Source organism: Nannospalax galili, unplaced genomic scaffold (assembly GCF_000622305.1).
Source record: "Nannospalax galili isolate Female #2095 unplaced genomic scaffold, S.galili_v1.0 scaffold44, whole genome shotgun sequence".
In the NCBI taxonomy this organism is placed as follows: Eukaryota; Metazoa; Chordata; class Mammalia; order Rodentia; family Spalacidae; genus Nannospalax; species Nannospalax galili.
Window position 1 is genome coordinate 3,787,154 of NW_008355789.1, and position 17,639 is coordinate 3,804,792.

The 17,639-nt window shown below is 47.7% G+C and overlaps 1 protein-coding gene across 2 annotated transcripts in view; it reads right to left on the reverse strand.

Moving 5' to 3' along the window:
* The window catches only part of Galnt18 (polypeptide N-acetylgalactosaminyltransferase 18), a 368,839-nt gene extending 352,109 nt beyond the window's left edge, over positions 1-16,730 (reverse strand). For both annotated transcript variants that reach the window (XM_008853482.2, XM_008853485.2), the window contains exon 1: positions 16,011-16,730. In XM_008853482.2, the coding sequence (XP_008851704.1) occupies positions 16,011-16,245 (235 nt within the window). In that variant the 5' untranslated portion in view covers positions 16,246-16,730. The remainder of the gene's footprint in view (positions 1-16,010) is intronic.
* Between the last annotated feature and the right edge of the window lie 909 nt (positions 16,731-17,639).

Consider the following 17,639-nt stretch of genomic DNA (forward strand, 5'->3'; position numbering starts at 1 on the left):
CAACCACAGGAGGGCTGGGTCTAAACTCCAAGCCTCCAGACCAGCCAGGGAGAAAGGACCCCATCAAAGGGAGACTGACAGTTCTGTCCACCTGGTTCCTTAAGAGCATGAGGCTTTGTCTGAGCAGACCCCAGGAATAGCTTGCCCAACCACTGCATATGTGTCTCCTGTGATTGACAGGAACACCTGCTGTGCATGGAACAGTTTAGACTTGGATTCAGGATCACTATGTTCTCATTCAAGAGTCTCCAGGGTCCAGTGGAGGTCCTCAGCATAATCACCAAGCTGTGTTGGGTCTTGGAGCCCTTGGCCAATGTCCAAGCCTATGGCTACTTCTGTTTGAGTTCTAGCATGTTCTAATCCTCACTAAAGATCCTTCAGACTAGAGCCTCTGTGGCTGAGCTATGACAAGAACAGCAAGAGGAAGAAACACCTCCCACCTTCCTTGTAAACATGCCTGCAAAGAGGGCAAGACCTGCTCTGAGCCTCTACTCAGCCTGAGTTCTTCACAGTACAGGGGATGGGGTAAGATGCTTCTGGTCTGATTTCCAGAATCAACACACACTTTCTGTACTTCCAAAGGAAGCTAACAATGCAAAGGGCTTATGCCTGTTTTGCTAAAATCAACTGAATTATCAAAAAACACTCAATTCACACCTATCTAGTTTTAGGTAAATATAATTATTTTTAGTGTTCTGTTAAGGCAACTATCTTCTTTATTAACAAGGGACCTGTCAATCAATAATTCCTGGCAATCAATAAAGAAATAGCTTATTTATAGGCAGTTTAATGATTTGCCATAATGTTCTCTGGCAAAAACACAAAGCCATCTGCTGTTTATTGTGTCTCTAGAAAGGACTCTTTTGTAAAAGAACTTTAAATAGTAAATTCTTTAAAGAGAAATACAGAACACACCTTCCCATGTGAAAACTACTTCCAGCTCTGAATTGTAAAGAATGTATATGAAAATTATATGCTACAACAAAACGCACATTTAGTAGAGGGAGAAGACAGAAAAGATTAAATTGAATCTTCCTGACAGTTGTCTTAAATCACACCTTCCTGGCTGCTGTTGAAATTATAAGTCACATTGCTTTGAGTTAAATCAAATCCACCCTGGCAGGAAGATGAGCTGATGTGGCTCCAAATCAGTTTGGAGGTCAAGATGGGGAAAGAAAAAGAAGACAAGTGATTTCCACCATGACTCGCCCTCACCAATGAGGCAGGAAAGGAGACTCAGCAGCCAGGCAGCCTGACACAGCATAACTCTCCCAAGGTCTCCTCAGCCCAGAACATTCCTAACATCGCCACCCACTACAATGCTAAGTGGCTCCTACAAAACCTGTCTCTGCACATAATGACGGTTGCCAGCCAGCAGTGGCCGTTTGCACCAAGACACCCATGAGCAGACCGACCCTCCACCCCGTCTCTGCTGACACAATGTCCCTGGCATTATTTGGTCTCTTATCTCAGGCTTGATGGAGCAAGCACAGCCCTAACTAGTTGCACCAAAAAGGAGGTGAAGTCCAATGCAATGTGAACACATAGGCATCACACATGATACACACAGATAAAGGAAAGATGCAGGACAGGGTGAGTTCCTCCTTTGATCAGTACAACATCCCTGTGATAGCTAAGGAGCATGTCTTTACTTCTACAGTGAGGGAGACTGAGGCACAGGCAGTGAAGAGGCTTGTCTGAGGTCACTGACCCATTAAAGGAAGCCCTGACTCTCACACACACCTGCAATCTTTTCTCACATCCTGAACTGAGGGACTTGAGTTTCTGTCTATGAAGGACTTGGATTTCTGTCTTTGAGGTAACTGTTAGTTTGACTTAATACCCGAGCCGCCCTCTCCATTTCCTGTCCATCCATTCTTCTAAACCCCGTTTGTTCTTTGGAGATACATCACAAGTCCCAATTCCTCTGTGAAGTGTAGGCTGATGGCTTATTCTTCTAGAATATTCCATTTTAATATTCTGTAGGAAAGCTGCAAATGATTTTTGTTTCATCTTCCGGACCTGATTATGGGTTCTTCAAAGGAAAAGATCACATTGCACAGGTGCCACTAGCTCTCCCCCACACCTGGCACAGTGCCAGGCCAGCAGAGTTGGGCTCACACTCATTGGGCAACAGCCATACAACAGCCTGGATTGATGCCTTCCAAAATGAGCTTCCTCACTCAGCCCCTCCAGTGGCCCCTAATTCTTCCCCAGTGGCCTTTGAGGCTGAACAACTAGCCCAGCCAGCCACTCTGTCTCCATTCCCGACCCTGTGCACCGTCTACTGTAGTCACACCGGCCACCCCATTGTTCCTCAAATATACCAAGCATATTCCTGTCCCAGGGCCTTTGCACTGTTGTTTCTTCACTCCACTGGACATTCTCTGCCCCTGGACACAGACATGCCTCTCACCTTACCTTCTCTAAGAACTTTCTTATAGGAAAGCCACTGACCACCTTGTTTGACAACAAGCTCTTCCTAGTTGGGCCTTTGTCCCACTGACAGGGCCCCACCATTTTCCAGGTACTCAGTAAATGCTGTTGAACAGAACACTGAGCAGGTGACCAAAAGGCTGAGGTATATCCCAGAGCACTATCCAATTTACAGAAAGATGGAGAAGAATGGGAACTTGGGGCATATCTGTGATTTCTCCCACAAGCTGTACTCATTTATTCCCATTCCCAAACCCCAATAAAGATGGCCGCCTTAAGGCTGGTCTCCCAGGCCTGCTCTATGTATTACATTCCCTCAACTAACTGCAAAGCTCCTGGTGGCCCCGGCTGTGTCTCCTCTCACCATTCCCTACCTGTCCTCAAGTCCTGAACCAAAGGGACCCCAAAGGGAGACTGCTGGCTGCAGACAGCCATACTGGGCACTTCCCTCACCTCCAGAGGCTAGATCAGGAGAACTCATGGCAAGGCTGCCTCCTGCGTGCTCTGGGAAGGAGGCTGCCACTGGGTCATTCGGTAAGGGAGTTCAGGGCCTTTGCGGTATTAAGAACGTTACACACACACACACACACACACACACACACACACACCACACACACACACGCCTGCTGTCAGTTTCATCTGCGGTCCTTCAGCCCGAAGAAAGCCACGGTCCTGTTTTCTCTTGATCAGCATCACTGAAGCAACCCCTGGCCCCTTGCTAAGGAGCTTAACAGAGGCCAGGAGGTCTCGCCTTGTCTTGTCTTTTATAGTTGCTTAGCCTTGGACAAGCTCAGTCTAACCACAGAGCCTTGATGTGCTCATCTGTAAAATGGTGCCGTTACCCCTTAGGGTTCCTGTGAGTTCAAATGCAGTGATAGCCTTTAGCACTTAATAGAATAACAAATGCTCAAGAGCCACCAAGCCCCTCCCCTTCCATCTCTTCTCCAGACAAGTTCAGACCTGTTTGTGCAGTCCTCCACTGGATCCTTTCCAACTTTGAATCACTGACACACCAGACCTCTCCTCTATCCACCTTTTATTGCTTTTTTCCTCTAATATAAATCTCTGGGTTCCACTAACATAAAAGTATAGCCCAGGTATAAAGCCTATAAAACTGGATGTTCTATAACTAAATTTCTGTAAGTTCATGTGTGTGTTGCATACATGCACATGTGTGCACATACATGTGGAGGTCAGAGGTCAATCTTGTGTACTGCCCCATAAGCTTCTGTCTACCTTTATTTTTTGTGAGCCAGGATCTCTTACTGGCCTGGGGCTCCCCTAGTAGTCTAGACTGGCCAACCAGTGAGTCTCAAGGATCTGCCCATCTCCACCTCCCCATCCCTGGTTTACAATCACATAGCACTGCACCCCACTTTTTACCTGGATTCTGGGGATCAAACTCATGTCCTCACGCTTGCAAGACAAGTACTTTATAACTGAGATCTCCCCAGCCCCTCCATACCCTCTTTTAGAAGCTAAAGCAAGTCAGACAATCAGTTTATAATCAAAATGAGATTTAGACGCAGAAGATACCAGAATGTTAAAACACTTCTCAGAGCCCAAGAACTGGCCGCGAATCTGAAGCCTTACCCTGACCCTCCCATTCCCTCCATTCCTCCGTGGCTGCTTCTCCCCCATCAGAGAAATACGATTAACTAGACAAAGCCTGTCCTGCTGCTGAAATCCTTGAAGGCAGGAATCACATAAATGCCAAGCATGTGGGCTGCCATAAGAGACGCCAGAAAACTGCTCCGCCTTGGAACGCCAACCGTGGCCCAGCTGATGAATCTGTAATAGAAGATCAAAAGGATCTTCTGTGGGTAACAGAAAATGTCACCTGAATAAGGAGGAAGAGAGATTGGTTTAATAAAGAAATCAAGTCACATTCACGGGTCTCCAGTAAGATTGTTGCTTACTTTTAACTTCCCAGCACATAACTCACGAGGTTATTAATATGTCTCCTACTGTTTGGGGCAAATAAACAGCTGCTGGTGTTTGGTGCCCAAACCACTTTATTAGGGCTTTCCTTACTGCAATTGTTTTTTCCCTTCCAAATCCTCAGAGGCGCAGACAGCTAAAAACAGAGAGAGCCAAAGCAGAAGGAATAACAAAGAGAGAAGAGGCTGCTGTGTGGGCTGGGAAGATGGGGCTGGGGCCCACTGAGACCCTCACCGTCTTCTTACAGCTCTAAGACAAAGTCGGCATTCAAGAGCAGGTATGGAACCTTGGAAAGCCTGGTTTTGCCAGGGGCTGGGAAGTTAGGGTTAAACAGACAGGTTTAACTACCAGCAGCCAGGGCTGCAGGGCTTACCCTGCCCAGGACTTGGCAGTTTATAACAGGGATGAGCTGGTCTCCATAGACAACAACTGTGCAGCACAGAGGCAAGTACTGAGCACCCAGTCTGGCACACTGCAGGTAAGGAAAGTCACAATTACACAGGACTCCACAGGGACCTACAGGGAGAGGCTCTGAGGGGGTTCCTCCTTCACACTTGCAGAGCAAGTCCTCTTGAGCAAGGTCCCTTCCCTTCGGGATGTCACACAAGGACAAACCAGGTCACCTGCCTGCCACTTCTTGGTAGTCTAACTGACTCAAGGCCTCTGCACTTTATCCTCATAGTCTTTCCTAAAATGACCCCTTCTTCTCCTGTCTCTGAAGTGTTCTTTCCTATTCTGTAGATCTGAGAAACAATCCCCCTTCTTGGCTCAATCATCCATCAGCTCTGTGACCTTAGACAGATCAACTGTATTACACTATTTTCAGTAGCTATCACAAAAATACCCGAGGCTGGGTGGTACATGAAGAAAATGGAGGTTGGTATAGCTCATAGTCTTGGAAGCTGAAAGTCAGGTGGTCTTATAGGTTCAGCCTCTGAGACCTTTCAGCCACTACACAAAACCTGAAAGCATCATGGCTGGAGTCTCTCTGAAAGGGAAAGAGCCACCCCGTGGTGAGGTAGAGCAAGGGGCACCAACTCACACTGTCAAGTATTTGCTGTCTGGGGAGGTGCCGTCAGTGGTCTAATCATCGCTCACTATGCTCCGCTTCTTAATGGTCCCACCCTTCCAAACCTCCCACGCTAAAGGGTCAAACTTCGAACACATGAACATCTAGGAGACACACTCAAATCCTATTGAATGAACCAGGGACTCTCTAGGTCTCCATTTCTTGCCTCTCAAATCATATCTTACTTAACAGGTTGTCAAGATGAAAAGGGACCAAGAACCCCTCCCCAAGGATTATCTGCCACTGAAACAAACACACTAATGAAGTAAGTGGTCACTCCTGGGCAGCCCTCAGCCCGGTCTCCGACACCTCGCCTCTCTTCCCTGTGCCACTGGCTGACACGGTCTTCCATTCTTTACATGCCTGCTGCAACTAAAATAAATAAAAGGATTTTTGCAGGATTCTCATTTGTCAATCTCTCTTTAGGGCTGGAGAGATGACTCAATTGGTAAAGAGCCTGCTTTGTAAGCACAAGGACCTGAGTTCAATTCATGCAAAAACACCAGGTGAGGTGGCCCATACTTGTAATCCTGACGCTGGGGCAGAGGTGGAGATGGGTGGATCCCTGGGGCTCGGTGCCCAGCCAGCCTAGCCAACTTGGTGAGCTCCAGGCCAGTGAGAAACCAGGTCTCAAAAGATAGATGTCACCTGAGGAATGGTGCCTGAGGTTGTCTTCTGGCCGCCACACGCACGTGCACACAGAAACATACATACATGCATAGACACACATGTATACACATATACATGCACATGCACATATATGCATAAAATCTCTCTTCAGTGTACTCATTCTCCTCTTCATTTGTCCAAACACGTTTGATCATGCTCTTCTAAATCCCCAAATAATGAAAGCATGGTACTTCAAACTTCAAACTTCAAACCCTGTCCCACCAGCATCTCTGAAAACCCTTCCCACTCCTCTGGAATCTCAGTGACCTTTAACTTCAAGTCTCCTGAGGACAGAGATGTTTGGACAAATCAGACTGGTAAAACCCAACAAGCCACCCAAGATACCTAAGACACAACCCTCCACATTCCTAGTCAGAGCAAGCTTCCCGAAGACTTGAACTTGAGACACTGGTAGAAAGGACACATTCACACAAGAGTTGGCCCCGCCTCCTCTTCAGGATTTGTTTTCCCTTGTCCCCACTGGTCCCAGGGGGAAGGGGGCAGAGGCCACTTCTCTGGATCTTTCCAACACCATCCTTTTATGAGCTCTTGAAGGACAGCAACAAAACATAGCCCAGTCAAGTATGCCAGCTGGTTTCCACACACGTGAGCTGTGGCAGACAGATGCTCGCAGTATCTCATTGGAACTGGATATTTCATTGTTTCAACCGGCATCATTAAGGACAGCTTCACATCTCGTTGTTGTTGTTTTGAGAGAGGGTTTCCCTGTACCCCAGCTGACCTGGAACTCACTATGTAGACCAGGCTGGCCTTGAACTCACAGAGATCCTCCTGTCTCTGCCTCCTGAGTGCTGGCATTAAAGGTGTGTGCCACCACATCCGGCCAGTTTCCTCTTTTAAAACCAAATTCACAACATTGAAGCTGAGCAATGAAAAAGAACTCAGTCTCAGAGCCACACAGCACCACAGTGATGTGTCTAGCGAGTGTTTTCATCCACACTCAAACAGCCAGAAAAACTACAAAACATTAGCATTCAAATAGACAGGACTCCCTCTGCCGAAAGTTCCAGTTGGCTGTGCTCAGACCCACAGAGAAGATTCCAGAACAGCTGTTGTTCCCAGTCACTACCACCACATACCTTTCTTGGGAACAGTTGTGAAGTAAATTGTTATTAACAATAATTTAAGTACCAAAGCTTAGGAATGATTAACTTTAACTCTACAGATTAAAGACATTTCAAGGTTGCGCACTCCCTTGCATACTGATGCAGTTTCTTGACTGGGAAAGAAAAGGGTGAGGTGACCATGAATGCAAAGTCAGGACGTGTTAAAGCCTGGCACTGTCCTGGGCGTGTACCCTGCACACAAAGGCATGTGTGAGAGGAAGGAGGGGACGTGGAGAATTCTCTCTCAGCCTTGCATTGCAAGACGGAGCTACCTTTGACCCCAAAGGCAAAGCGGGATTTGAGACTACAATCATTGTGCGTACTGTGAAAGAATCAAGCCCCAGCCACACCAAAAAGTAAGATAGAAATAGAGCCTGCCACTCACAGAGAAGAACCACCACCAGCAGCCCTCGGCCACCCTGCTTCCCAATCTTTTCGTAAGTTCCCCTGACATTTACAGATATCTGAGGCTGGTGAGATGCCTCAAGGGGTAAAGGTGCTTGCTTGCTGTCAAGGCTGATAATTTGAGTTCAATCCTTAGGACCAACATGGTAGAAGGAGAGAACCACCTCCTACGAGTTGTCCTCCAAACGCCACATGTGTGTTATGGCACATGCATACCCACGTACATACACATATATCAATCAAAAGTAAATAAATAAATGCAATAGACAACTGTCCTCTGGCTTCATGTATGACCCTATCTTTCCTCAAAGCCCACCTTGCTGTCTCTGACTCCCTACATCCCTCCTACTCAGCAAGATAGTCCCCTAAAAACCAAAGGATATCACTTCCAGTATGATTGTTCCAGGAAAGTGGGTCTGCCCAGACTCAGAAAAAATGTAAGCAAAGAAAATGGGCAATAATTCCAAACAGACTCTACTGTCCTCCAGCTGAGGCCATTCAGCTCTCTACACCCAGCTCCCCATATAAGTGAGAAATCCTATGGTCCATAAATGAAGGTGCTCCCTAAACCTGGGGTGTGGCTCAGAACTCCACAGATGCACTGGGAAAAAAAACATGTCTAACCCAAATGGCTGGAACTGACCTTCAAGACCCTCTTAAGCCAAATGGTGGCTTTTTTTATTCTAAATTCTCCTTGAGATTCTCCACCAAACTGCTTGTCAAGGGCAAAGAGCAATTTATGTTAAGTGAGTGGGAAAGATTGTGGAATTCATTTATTTTGCAGCCTACACACTTCTAGCTAAAAAGAAAGTCTCTGGCCATGAGAAGAAGTTTTGTTCTCTGGCAAGGCTCTTCTACTCTGTGAAGATGTGGTCTTGGGCTATTAACAAAGGCAATTAGGCCCAACCCTGAGCTCCGCTATCAGTGCCTTCAAGGCATCAGTTGCTTCTGCTGATAGAATTCTGCATGCCACAGCTCTTCCCAAAGCCCAGACCTCTCTGCTGCTTACTTGGAAACCATCCCGCAAATCAGCTCCAAGCACGCAGCAAGCATCACACTGTCCTGACAACAAACCTGTGGCACATGAGGACGCTGGCCAATGTCAGGTGGCCCACCAGAAGCAATGGGGTGGGGGGGAGCAGAGGAACACCCATGCCTACAACATTCTGGGGCTCTTAAGGACCATATGGTGCTTGAAATCCTTGTCATCCACTTTCTGTTATGGATTTGATACATATTAATATGCACATAAGATGTCTGATAAACCTTCAGGAAAGAAACGAAGTCCATGACCCATTCCTCCCACTGCAGGGCTAAGTTTGACTCTGTGAAGTAAGATAACATTGTGTGCAGAAGGCAGGCTTCAGTTCCCCCAGATTTGTTTCCTTTCTTGATTTTTTTATCCCAGGCCACCTCATCCCTCACAAACAAGCAACAGACTGAGCTTTCCTCTCCCCCACCCCCTCCAGTAGGTTTCACCCTTTTCTAAGAAGCAGAGTCATATGAAAACTGAAATTTTTACCAAACACCAAATGGAAGTCGAAAGAAAGAAAAGCTACAGTTGGGCAGGGGAGGCTTCAGGTATGGGGTAGACAGGTAAGGGATAGGAGACTCCACTTAAGACCCTTTTACTACTAAGGCCTCAGATCAAACCTTCTAGGGCTTAGAGCTCCTAGAGACATGGTTGGAAAGCCTCTGGCCTAAGATGTCAGGGGCTGGAGAGGTGTCTCAATGGGTAGAGTTTGTTGTGCAAGCATGAAGACTCGAGTTCAGACTCCCAAACACTGGGCATTGTTACATGCCTGTAACCCCGGTACTGGGGGTGTGGAGACAGAAGATCTTTGGGGTTCAACGGTCAGTCATCCTAGCCAAAACAGCAAGCTCCAGGTTTAGTGAGGGACCCTGTCTCATAAAAGAAAGGTGAACAGTGACTGATGAGGGCTCCCCACACCCATGCACATATGGGTGTCACTAATTGGAATTACTGGGTTACTTTTAAAAAGGCATAAAGTCAGGAGGGAGTGTGTTGGAGGATGTGGGAAGGGTTGGAGGGAGGATGTGGATAGATATGAGCATATTTCATTGCATAAATGTATGAATTTCTCAAAATATAAATTTAAAAAAATTTAAAAGTAAAAAATTTTCAGTGTTTAAAAATGTGGATACCATCATTTAATAAATATCAGTATTACCAACAACAACAAAAGACTCCCAGTGTTGACCTCTGGCCTCCAAACACATGCACAGGCAAACACCTGTATACACAGTGGCACACACATATACACCACACACAAAATAAATTTATTATATTTAAATATAATAAAAAATCCAAAATGTATGTGATACATATAATATAGGCATTGTGTCTCTATTAAGTTATTATCATGTCCATAAAATATGTAAAATGCACGAATTACCAACATTGAGTGTCCAAGAGAAAAATGGTTTGAACAAGACAGAAAAACACACAGGGGTTTAGGGAGGATATTAAGTTCTACCATAAATAAAGGAATACAAATCGAAAAACTAGAGTATCTGACAGAAAATGTTGAATGATAATTCCCAAGGCCAGCTAGCTCCATGACCTGCACACTATTACACTGTTGGTGGCTGGGCAAAAAGGTTTTCTTTCTGAAAAATAATATTTCATTAAAGTGTTCACACTCTTTGAGTCAGTAGGAATCTGCAAATACACATTTGAGAATAATTCAAAAGAAGAAATGTGAGGCAAAGACATTCATTTCTTCCTAAATATAATAACACAACAAATGTCCAACATTAAGAAAATAGTTCAATGAAAAATGGTAGATTGATAGTGGAATACTATACAGTCATTAAAATATTTGTAAATGTTCTCTTAAATGATCCCCCACTCACCTCTGCCAATCAGCATGTCTCCAGTTTTCACTGTGAAACACTCCCATGATGCTCTTGTCCCTGCGTGGGCTTTTCTCTAATAGGTCACACCTCCCTCTCACTGTAGAGCTATATACCTTCCACCAGTCTACTGGGTCTATGCCCAAACATGTTTATACTATTAATACTTGTCACTGTTAATGCACAATTTAATTGCACAATAACTGCATATTATAGAAACCCATGATGACTATTAAAAAGATGAGTGGCTATCTTTAAGAAAAATAATTTCAATGCTCTGGGAAGGTTTGAAACAAGGTAATCACTAAATAGCAGTCAACTTACAGGTCAGCAAAATCATTCCAAAAGATCAGACAAATCACAAAAATTTAGGCAGCCACATTGATAGTGCTTCCCAAGCACCTTTCAATTCCTAGAGGATTTTAAAAGAGAAACCAGACTTTATAAACAGGATGGGAAGGGAGTGGCCTATGCAGGGGGAGCAGGAGGACAGAGAAGCTTTGAGTGGCAGACCTACTCCAAGGACAACATTTTGACCCAACATCAAAACGTTGCCAATGCCTGGACATTTTGAGTAACATGCGAGGCATTCATTTAATGCATGCATGTAAAACTCTGTCTATTCTCCAGTGTCTGTGCTCACTGACCCACTTAAAGTTCCAAGCATGTTCTGAAAGGAATTCTATTGTCCTTAGAAAACAAGTTCACAACAGAGGCTAGAGGTATTCTGGTTTACCATGATCCTCAGTAACTCCCCCACCAGAGCGCAATGCAGGGCACCTTAGGTCACCAAGAGATAAATGTTGAACCAATAAAGTACATAGCAAACAGGGAAGAAAATGCTGCTAACCACAAGCCAAGCAAAAAGGGGCATAAGATAACATTACACATTGTCCTAGTTAGCTTCCTGTCGCTGTGATAAACACTGAGCAAAGCCAGCTTGGGGAAGAAAGGGTTTATTTAGCTTACACTTCCCAGGTTGCCAATCCAGCAATGAAAGGAGACAATGAAGGAACTCAAGACAGGAACCTAGGAGCAGAATTGAGGCAGAGACCCTGGAGGAACACTGCTCACGGACTTGCCAGCTACCTTTCTATACAGCCCAGGCCCACCTGCCTAGGGATGGCACTGCCCACGGTGGGCTGGGCCCTCAGTTAGCACTTAAGAAAATGCCTCACAAACATGGCCAGGCCAATGCTCAATTGATGTTTCCTCTTTGCAGATGTCTCTAGTTTGTGTCAAGTTGGCAAAAACTGACCAGCGCACACACAAATCACAACTGTACCTTCTTAAATGTGTAGTCAAGTAAATAGAGTCAAAAGGAAGGGCTCATCATCGCAAAATAGGTTTCTGGGGTAGCGTGGATCCTGCGTAGTTTCATACATTCTTAAGTACTTCCTTAAACATCAGCACATTCTTTTTTTAAAAAAAAAAAACTATTATTTTTATGTACATGAGTGTGTTGCCTGCATGTGTGTAAAGTGCACCCATGTTACACAATGCCCAAGGAGATCAGAAGAGGGCATCGGATCCCCTGGAACTGGAGTTACAGACAGTGGTTAGTCACCATGTGGATGCTGGGCCCTCTGCAAGAGCAGTCAGTGTTCTTAACCACTGAGCCATCTCTCCAGTCCCACATCAGTGCATTCTTAACAGATTCAAAAACAAGAAAAGGAGGAAAATATTTTTATTTGTTCTTGACATCCAAATTAAAAAGGGAACAAGGGCTAGGATGTGGCTCAGCCGGTAGAATGCTTATCTAACATGCAAAAAGTCCTGGGTTTGATTCCCAGCACCATGTAACCCCAGTTCGATGAGGCACACCTGTAATCCCAGCAACTGAGAGGTGGAAGATGGAGGATCAGGAGTTCAAGGGGCAAGACTACATAGCAAGTTCCAGGCCAGCTATATAGTGCATTTAAGGCCAGCCTGGACTGTATGAGACTGTCTCCAAAAGAGAAAAAGAAAAGATAAATGCTGAACAGTTTCTCCATGTAAATCCTTCTACACGTGGGCTTTCTCCTGCAGCTCTCCTCCATCTACCCAACCACCTAAGCAAGGCACAAGCTACCAAGTTGGAGTCTGTCCCGAGACCTACTTGGTGTTTCCACCCCAGCAGGACACCTGTTTTAAAGTCTGAAGTTATCCACCCTATCATTTAACATCTACTTGGTTTAAAAAAAATATTAAAAAAATACAATTTACATTCCCAAGAGATTCTCATGCGCCATCTAATTAAATCATTCAATCAGAAAACAAATTAAAATGAAATATCACTGCAATCCCCAAGAGGAAAATAAACTTTTCAGTCATGACTAGAACAGACCTCTAGGGTGCCGCTCCAAAGCCTCTTCTAATTGCAAGTCCTCCGAACATCCTGTGGAACATTCGGTGACATTTGCAGATTCCTGGACAACTTTCCTTCCTAAGAGAAGACTGTCTTCCTCCTGATAGGAATTGTCTCAATAGTCATCAAACGTTCTTTAAGGGTATGTGACTCCTACCCTCCCTGTGAAACCAAACGACCCAGAGCTGCCTCATGATCTACAGAAATCATCTTCATGCAGGAGACACTGCTGAACCCTTCATCCCTCCACAATCCTCCAAGGTCTTTCACTAGGGCACACCCATCCCTAGTGTCGACCAATACCCAGACTGCACTCTTCCCAATGAGTCTCAGGCCCTCTTAGGAGAGAGTATAATCTACATATACAGCTAAAAACATAGACTAGTCAAAGAAACCGTAATTCCCAGAACCAATGGCCAATAGAAACCTCTTTTCTCCTACAGTAAAAATAATCTGGACATGATGACACACCCCTGTGATCCCAGCTGAGCTGCTAAGGCAGGAGGATCTCAAGTTCAAGGCCAGTCTGAGCTAAGTGGCCAGATCCTGTCTCACCACAAAACAAACCATAGACCCTGAAAGCCACACTAGCTGAGTGCTACTGTGCAACACAGCGTGACCCTGGACAACCCAAACAACCTCTCCAAGCCTTGGCTTCCACATCTATAAGATGGAGGTAATGCCAACCTCACAAGGCTCCTAGGAGTAGTCAGGACAACGTATGTGAAGCTCTGGTAGCGTGTGGCGTAACAGGCACTGTGAGGTTCTTGGCTCTTGTTATTACCGCCCACTTTCCTCAGCTCAGCAAAGTAACAAAGTATTCAAAAAAGGCTCTTCTGATGTGAAACCTGCATAGTAGATACACAGGAACCCTCAAGGGCAGGGTCTAACCCTACAGACTTTGCAAGCCTCTTATCTGTGATCCCTAAATCCCAGCAGGGGATGGTCTGGAACCCTGGAGGGAGCAGTCTTCATCACCACACCACCAAAGCATAAACAACCAGCCAGCCTCTGTCTGTCTTCCTCACATCTAGCCTTTCCTAAGTCGCTGCCCTGACCTGCAGTGGGTAGTGATTTGGCCTTGCTGTCCTGAGATTGCATTCATTTCTGACTCCATAGATGTCATTACACACACACACACACACACACACACACACACACACACACACACAGTTGTCTCCCCACATATCAGAATACACACACACACACACACACACACACACACACACACACACACAAATACACACACACACACACACACGCCCTGGACCAACATGAATTCTAAGAGTACCCCTCTCTCTTTTATGCATATCCCCCAATTTTTCAAGAATATATTTGGAAGTTCTCAGGCTTCCCAGTAGAAAAATCACAAATGTTCCTTTCAATTTCCACACAGGTTGTCAGGTAGAGTCCTATAGATTATGTGACTCCATCTACCTTCAGCATGATGTGGACCTGCTCAGTGCTGAGCTCCTGGGTTCATGACATCCTTGAAATGCTTCCCAAAGCAATCCCTTGCTCATTTCCTCTCTGACCAGTCAGAAAAAGCACAAGAGAATCAGTTTGAACACACACACAGAGAACATGTGAATGAAAGCCTCTCAAAATCTTGTGTCCAAACTGGAAATATCAGAGCAAGACACAGCCTGTATCTCTTTCCCTTGCGGACCAATTGTCAATTTTGACCCAAGAGATGGAAACCAACAGGTAAAAAATACCAGCAATGGACACTGTTGCATCCACAATTTGGTCTGTCAAACTCAGTGCCTGACTGAGAGGCTAAGGCAGGTCGGAAGCAGGCACTGTCACATTCCTCTTCTAGGAAAGCGTCAAAGTCAAGGCCTTGCTGTTGTCAATTAGTTAGGCAGCATCTTGGGAAGGACACTGCTCCTGCCCTCAACTGAACCAGGTGGAGACCCCAGAAAGGAGCTATTGTGGACATGTAGGGAGGCACACTTGATCAGACATAGTCCTTACCCTGGTAAACAGGGAGTTTCCCGCAGGCCGCCAGGGTCTGGCAGGTGCTGGCCCCAGTGCTTGAGGGCCTACCTAGTTCACAGGTGAATTAGCTGGACCCTGCCCTTAAAGAAGCTCTGGGGAAGTCCATCAAAGCAGAGGACACCTGGAGAGGATAGAGCTGGCTAGTGAGTGAACACACCCTGCCCAAGCGCCCAGAACTCCACCCTTCCCTCTGTTGGCTCAGCTTACCCAATCCAGTCAGGAGAGTGTCAAGCATCCCACCATCCCACTGGACTCCAACAGCCTGAAGCACACCCACCTACACAGCCTTGGTTTTCAGACCCACCTGGGGATGGGGAGAGGGGACAGGTGTCTGTTCACTGGGCCCTGGCAGTTTCCTGGGCCTGGGAGTGGAGCTGCCAGAGGGATTGGCCTTCCCCATTGGGGAAGAGTCCTCGGGAAAGGCACAGCCCAGAGCTGGTTCTCTGGGTCCTAGGCAGAGGCTCCACCATAGTAGAGCACTGAGCTTCTTCCAGAGTTTGACACCTGCTCCCAGGGGAGGGTCCTGGACCTGCCTGCCTGCTGGAGGTGAGGGCCCTGGCATTTTCAGTCGCCTACTGAAGCTAAAGCCCGGCTAAGGCCTGACACTACGTTAATACAGTCTTTCTAGTCTAGGTTTGTCCAGCAGCCTACGGCTCCTAAAACGCCACAGTTAGGGTCACAAGGGCATCTCTCCTGCCCCTTACAGCGGCCAAATGAGCTTCTGTCTTCGAACTCTCTCAGACACATAAACATTCCCACATAGACACACTCCTGGACTTGTGTACGGTCCAGAGCAGGAGAGGAACCAGCCTGAAGTCACACGCAAATCTGGACACGTGCGCAGCGCGCCCCCATACCGACAGCGAACTGCACACACACACACACACACACACACACACACACACACACACACTCCCGTGTGCGCACACACGTGTGCCAGGGAAGCGACGCAGATCCGCAGAGGGTCCTGGACGCAAGTGGAAGCGTTCCACGCAGTCCCTCCGAGCTCGCGGCTGCCACCCCAAATCCCTCCCTGCAGTCGCTGGCCTGATGCGCATCGGCCCTAGCGCAACCCGCACGCAGGACACCCGGCACTCCCCGCTCGCGCGCGGCTCAAGTTTCCCAGGGCGCCCGGTACCTTGGATATGCTGTTTAATGACATTCTCCAGGTGGTCCAGCCGCTCGATGATCTTCAGGGTGTCCCCTTTGTCTTCCTCCAGCTTCTTGTCCGGCGCCGGCTCCTGCCCCCGCACATACACACTGGCGATGTAGTTGGTGACCCAGCCCACGTACAGCAGGCATATGATGTTGGTCATGCCGCTCAGGATCACGCAAGTGGACACCAAAGTTTTGGTCTTCCTGGTGCACACCATTCTGGGGTCCCTCCATATAGTGCTCCCGGGGCCCCTCCTTGCTGCGCACCCCGGACTTCCCGTGCTCACACCCCTCTGGCACGCCCGGGGACGCTGGGTGCCCGCCCCCGCACCTATGTCCGGAGGCTCTCCAAAGCTGGGACCCCGGGTCCTGCAAGCTTGCGTGCCCAAGTTTGCAGCTCGCGCCGCTGGCTACCCGGAGACAGAGCTCCACAAAGGAAATGAGGTGGATTTTTTTTTCCCCCCCAAAATTCAAAATCTCTGAGCCTTTCCCAGGCCGGTCACTGGTGGTCGGCAGTGGCAGGATGCGATCCGTACGTCTGGAAAACTTTGCCACTGCCCGGGGCTGCGGCGGCTCTGCTTCCCATCGCCGGCGCCTGCTGCCTGCTGGATCCCACCCGCGCGCCTGCTCTGGAGAACCGCGGCGGTGGCAGCGACCGAGCAGAGCCCGAGCCCCCTCCGAGCGACAAGCGCTGCCACCAATCGCGCTCCGGCTCGAGAAGGAGCCGGGGCTGGGCGGCAGCGGACCAACGAGGAGGAGCCGGGGGGCGGAGCTCATCCCCGCGCTCCACCTGCAGGCAGGCTCGGCCCCGCCCCCGGGACTCGCCTGCACCTCCATCCGTCCGGGTGCAGGCTGCCCCGGACCCTGGCTCTTGCAGACCGCGTGCCGCCAGTCCCGGGCCCCAGGCCGGCAGATTCCATCTCTAGGGGAATTCCGGCTCTCTCTTGCTCAGAAATCTCAGACTTCAGGGACCGCAATGCTTCGGTCCCCTCACCTGCCGCAGGGCTTCTGCTGCCTCTCAACCCCAGGAAAACTGACCCCTAAATCCTTTATCGGTTGTGGAGACCACAAAAGTGGTCCTATAGAGTCCACTCCTTCGTTGGATTCATATGGGCTTCCACCCTGCCCTCTGCCCTCTACCCTCTGCTGGTCTCTAGGGTCTCACCTGACTTGGAGACTCCTGGGAATCTCTGGAAGGGGCACTTGTGACCTGTTAAGATGTCTCTGGGCCATCCTTGCTCCCAAGATTTTTAAGTGTGTGCAGTTCCCAAGGCAGGGTCGTGTCCTGAAACGCTAGCCATCATTTTAGGAGACCGAGCTGCCCCCGTACATTGGGAAAACCCTGTATATAGTGATGGGCACAAGGGGATGCAGCTCTGTGAACGGTGCTGTTCCCACACACGTGGGCTTCAGTGCTGTTAGGAGGGCAACAGAGCTGTGCTGGAGATAGCTGGGACTGACAGCAGGGGGCCCACCGCGTTTCCTACTAGAGCGAACCTCCCCTTCATAGCACCCTGTCTAAGGAACTTGCTTCTCAGCTTCTAAATGGAATTCTTTAAACAAAGACTTTCTAAAACAAAGATTTCCCTGTCTTATCTGCCGGTTGCAGTAT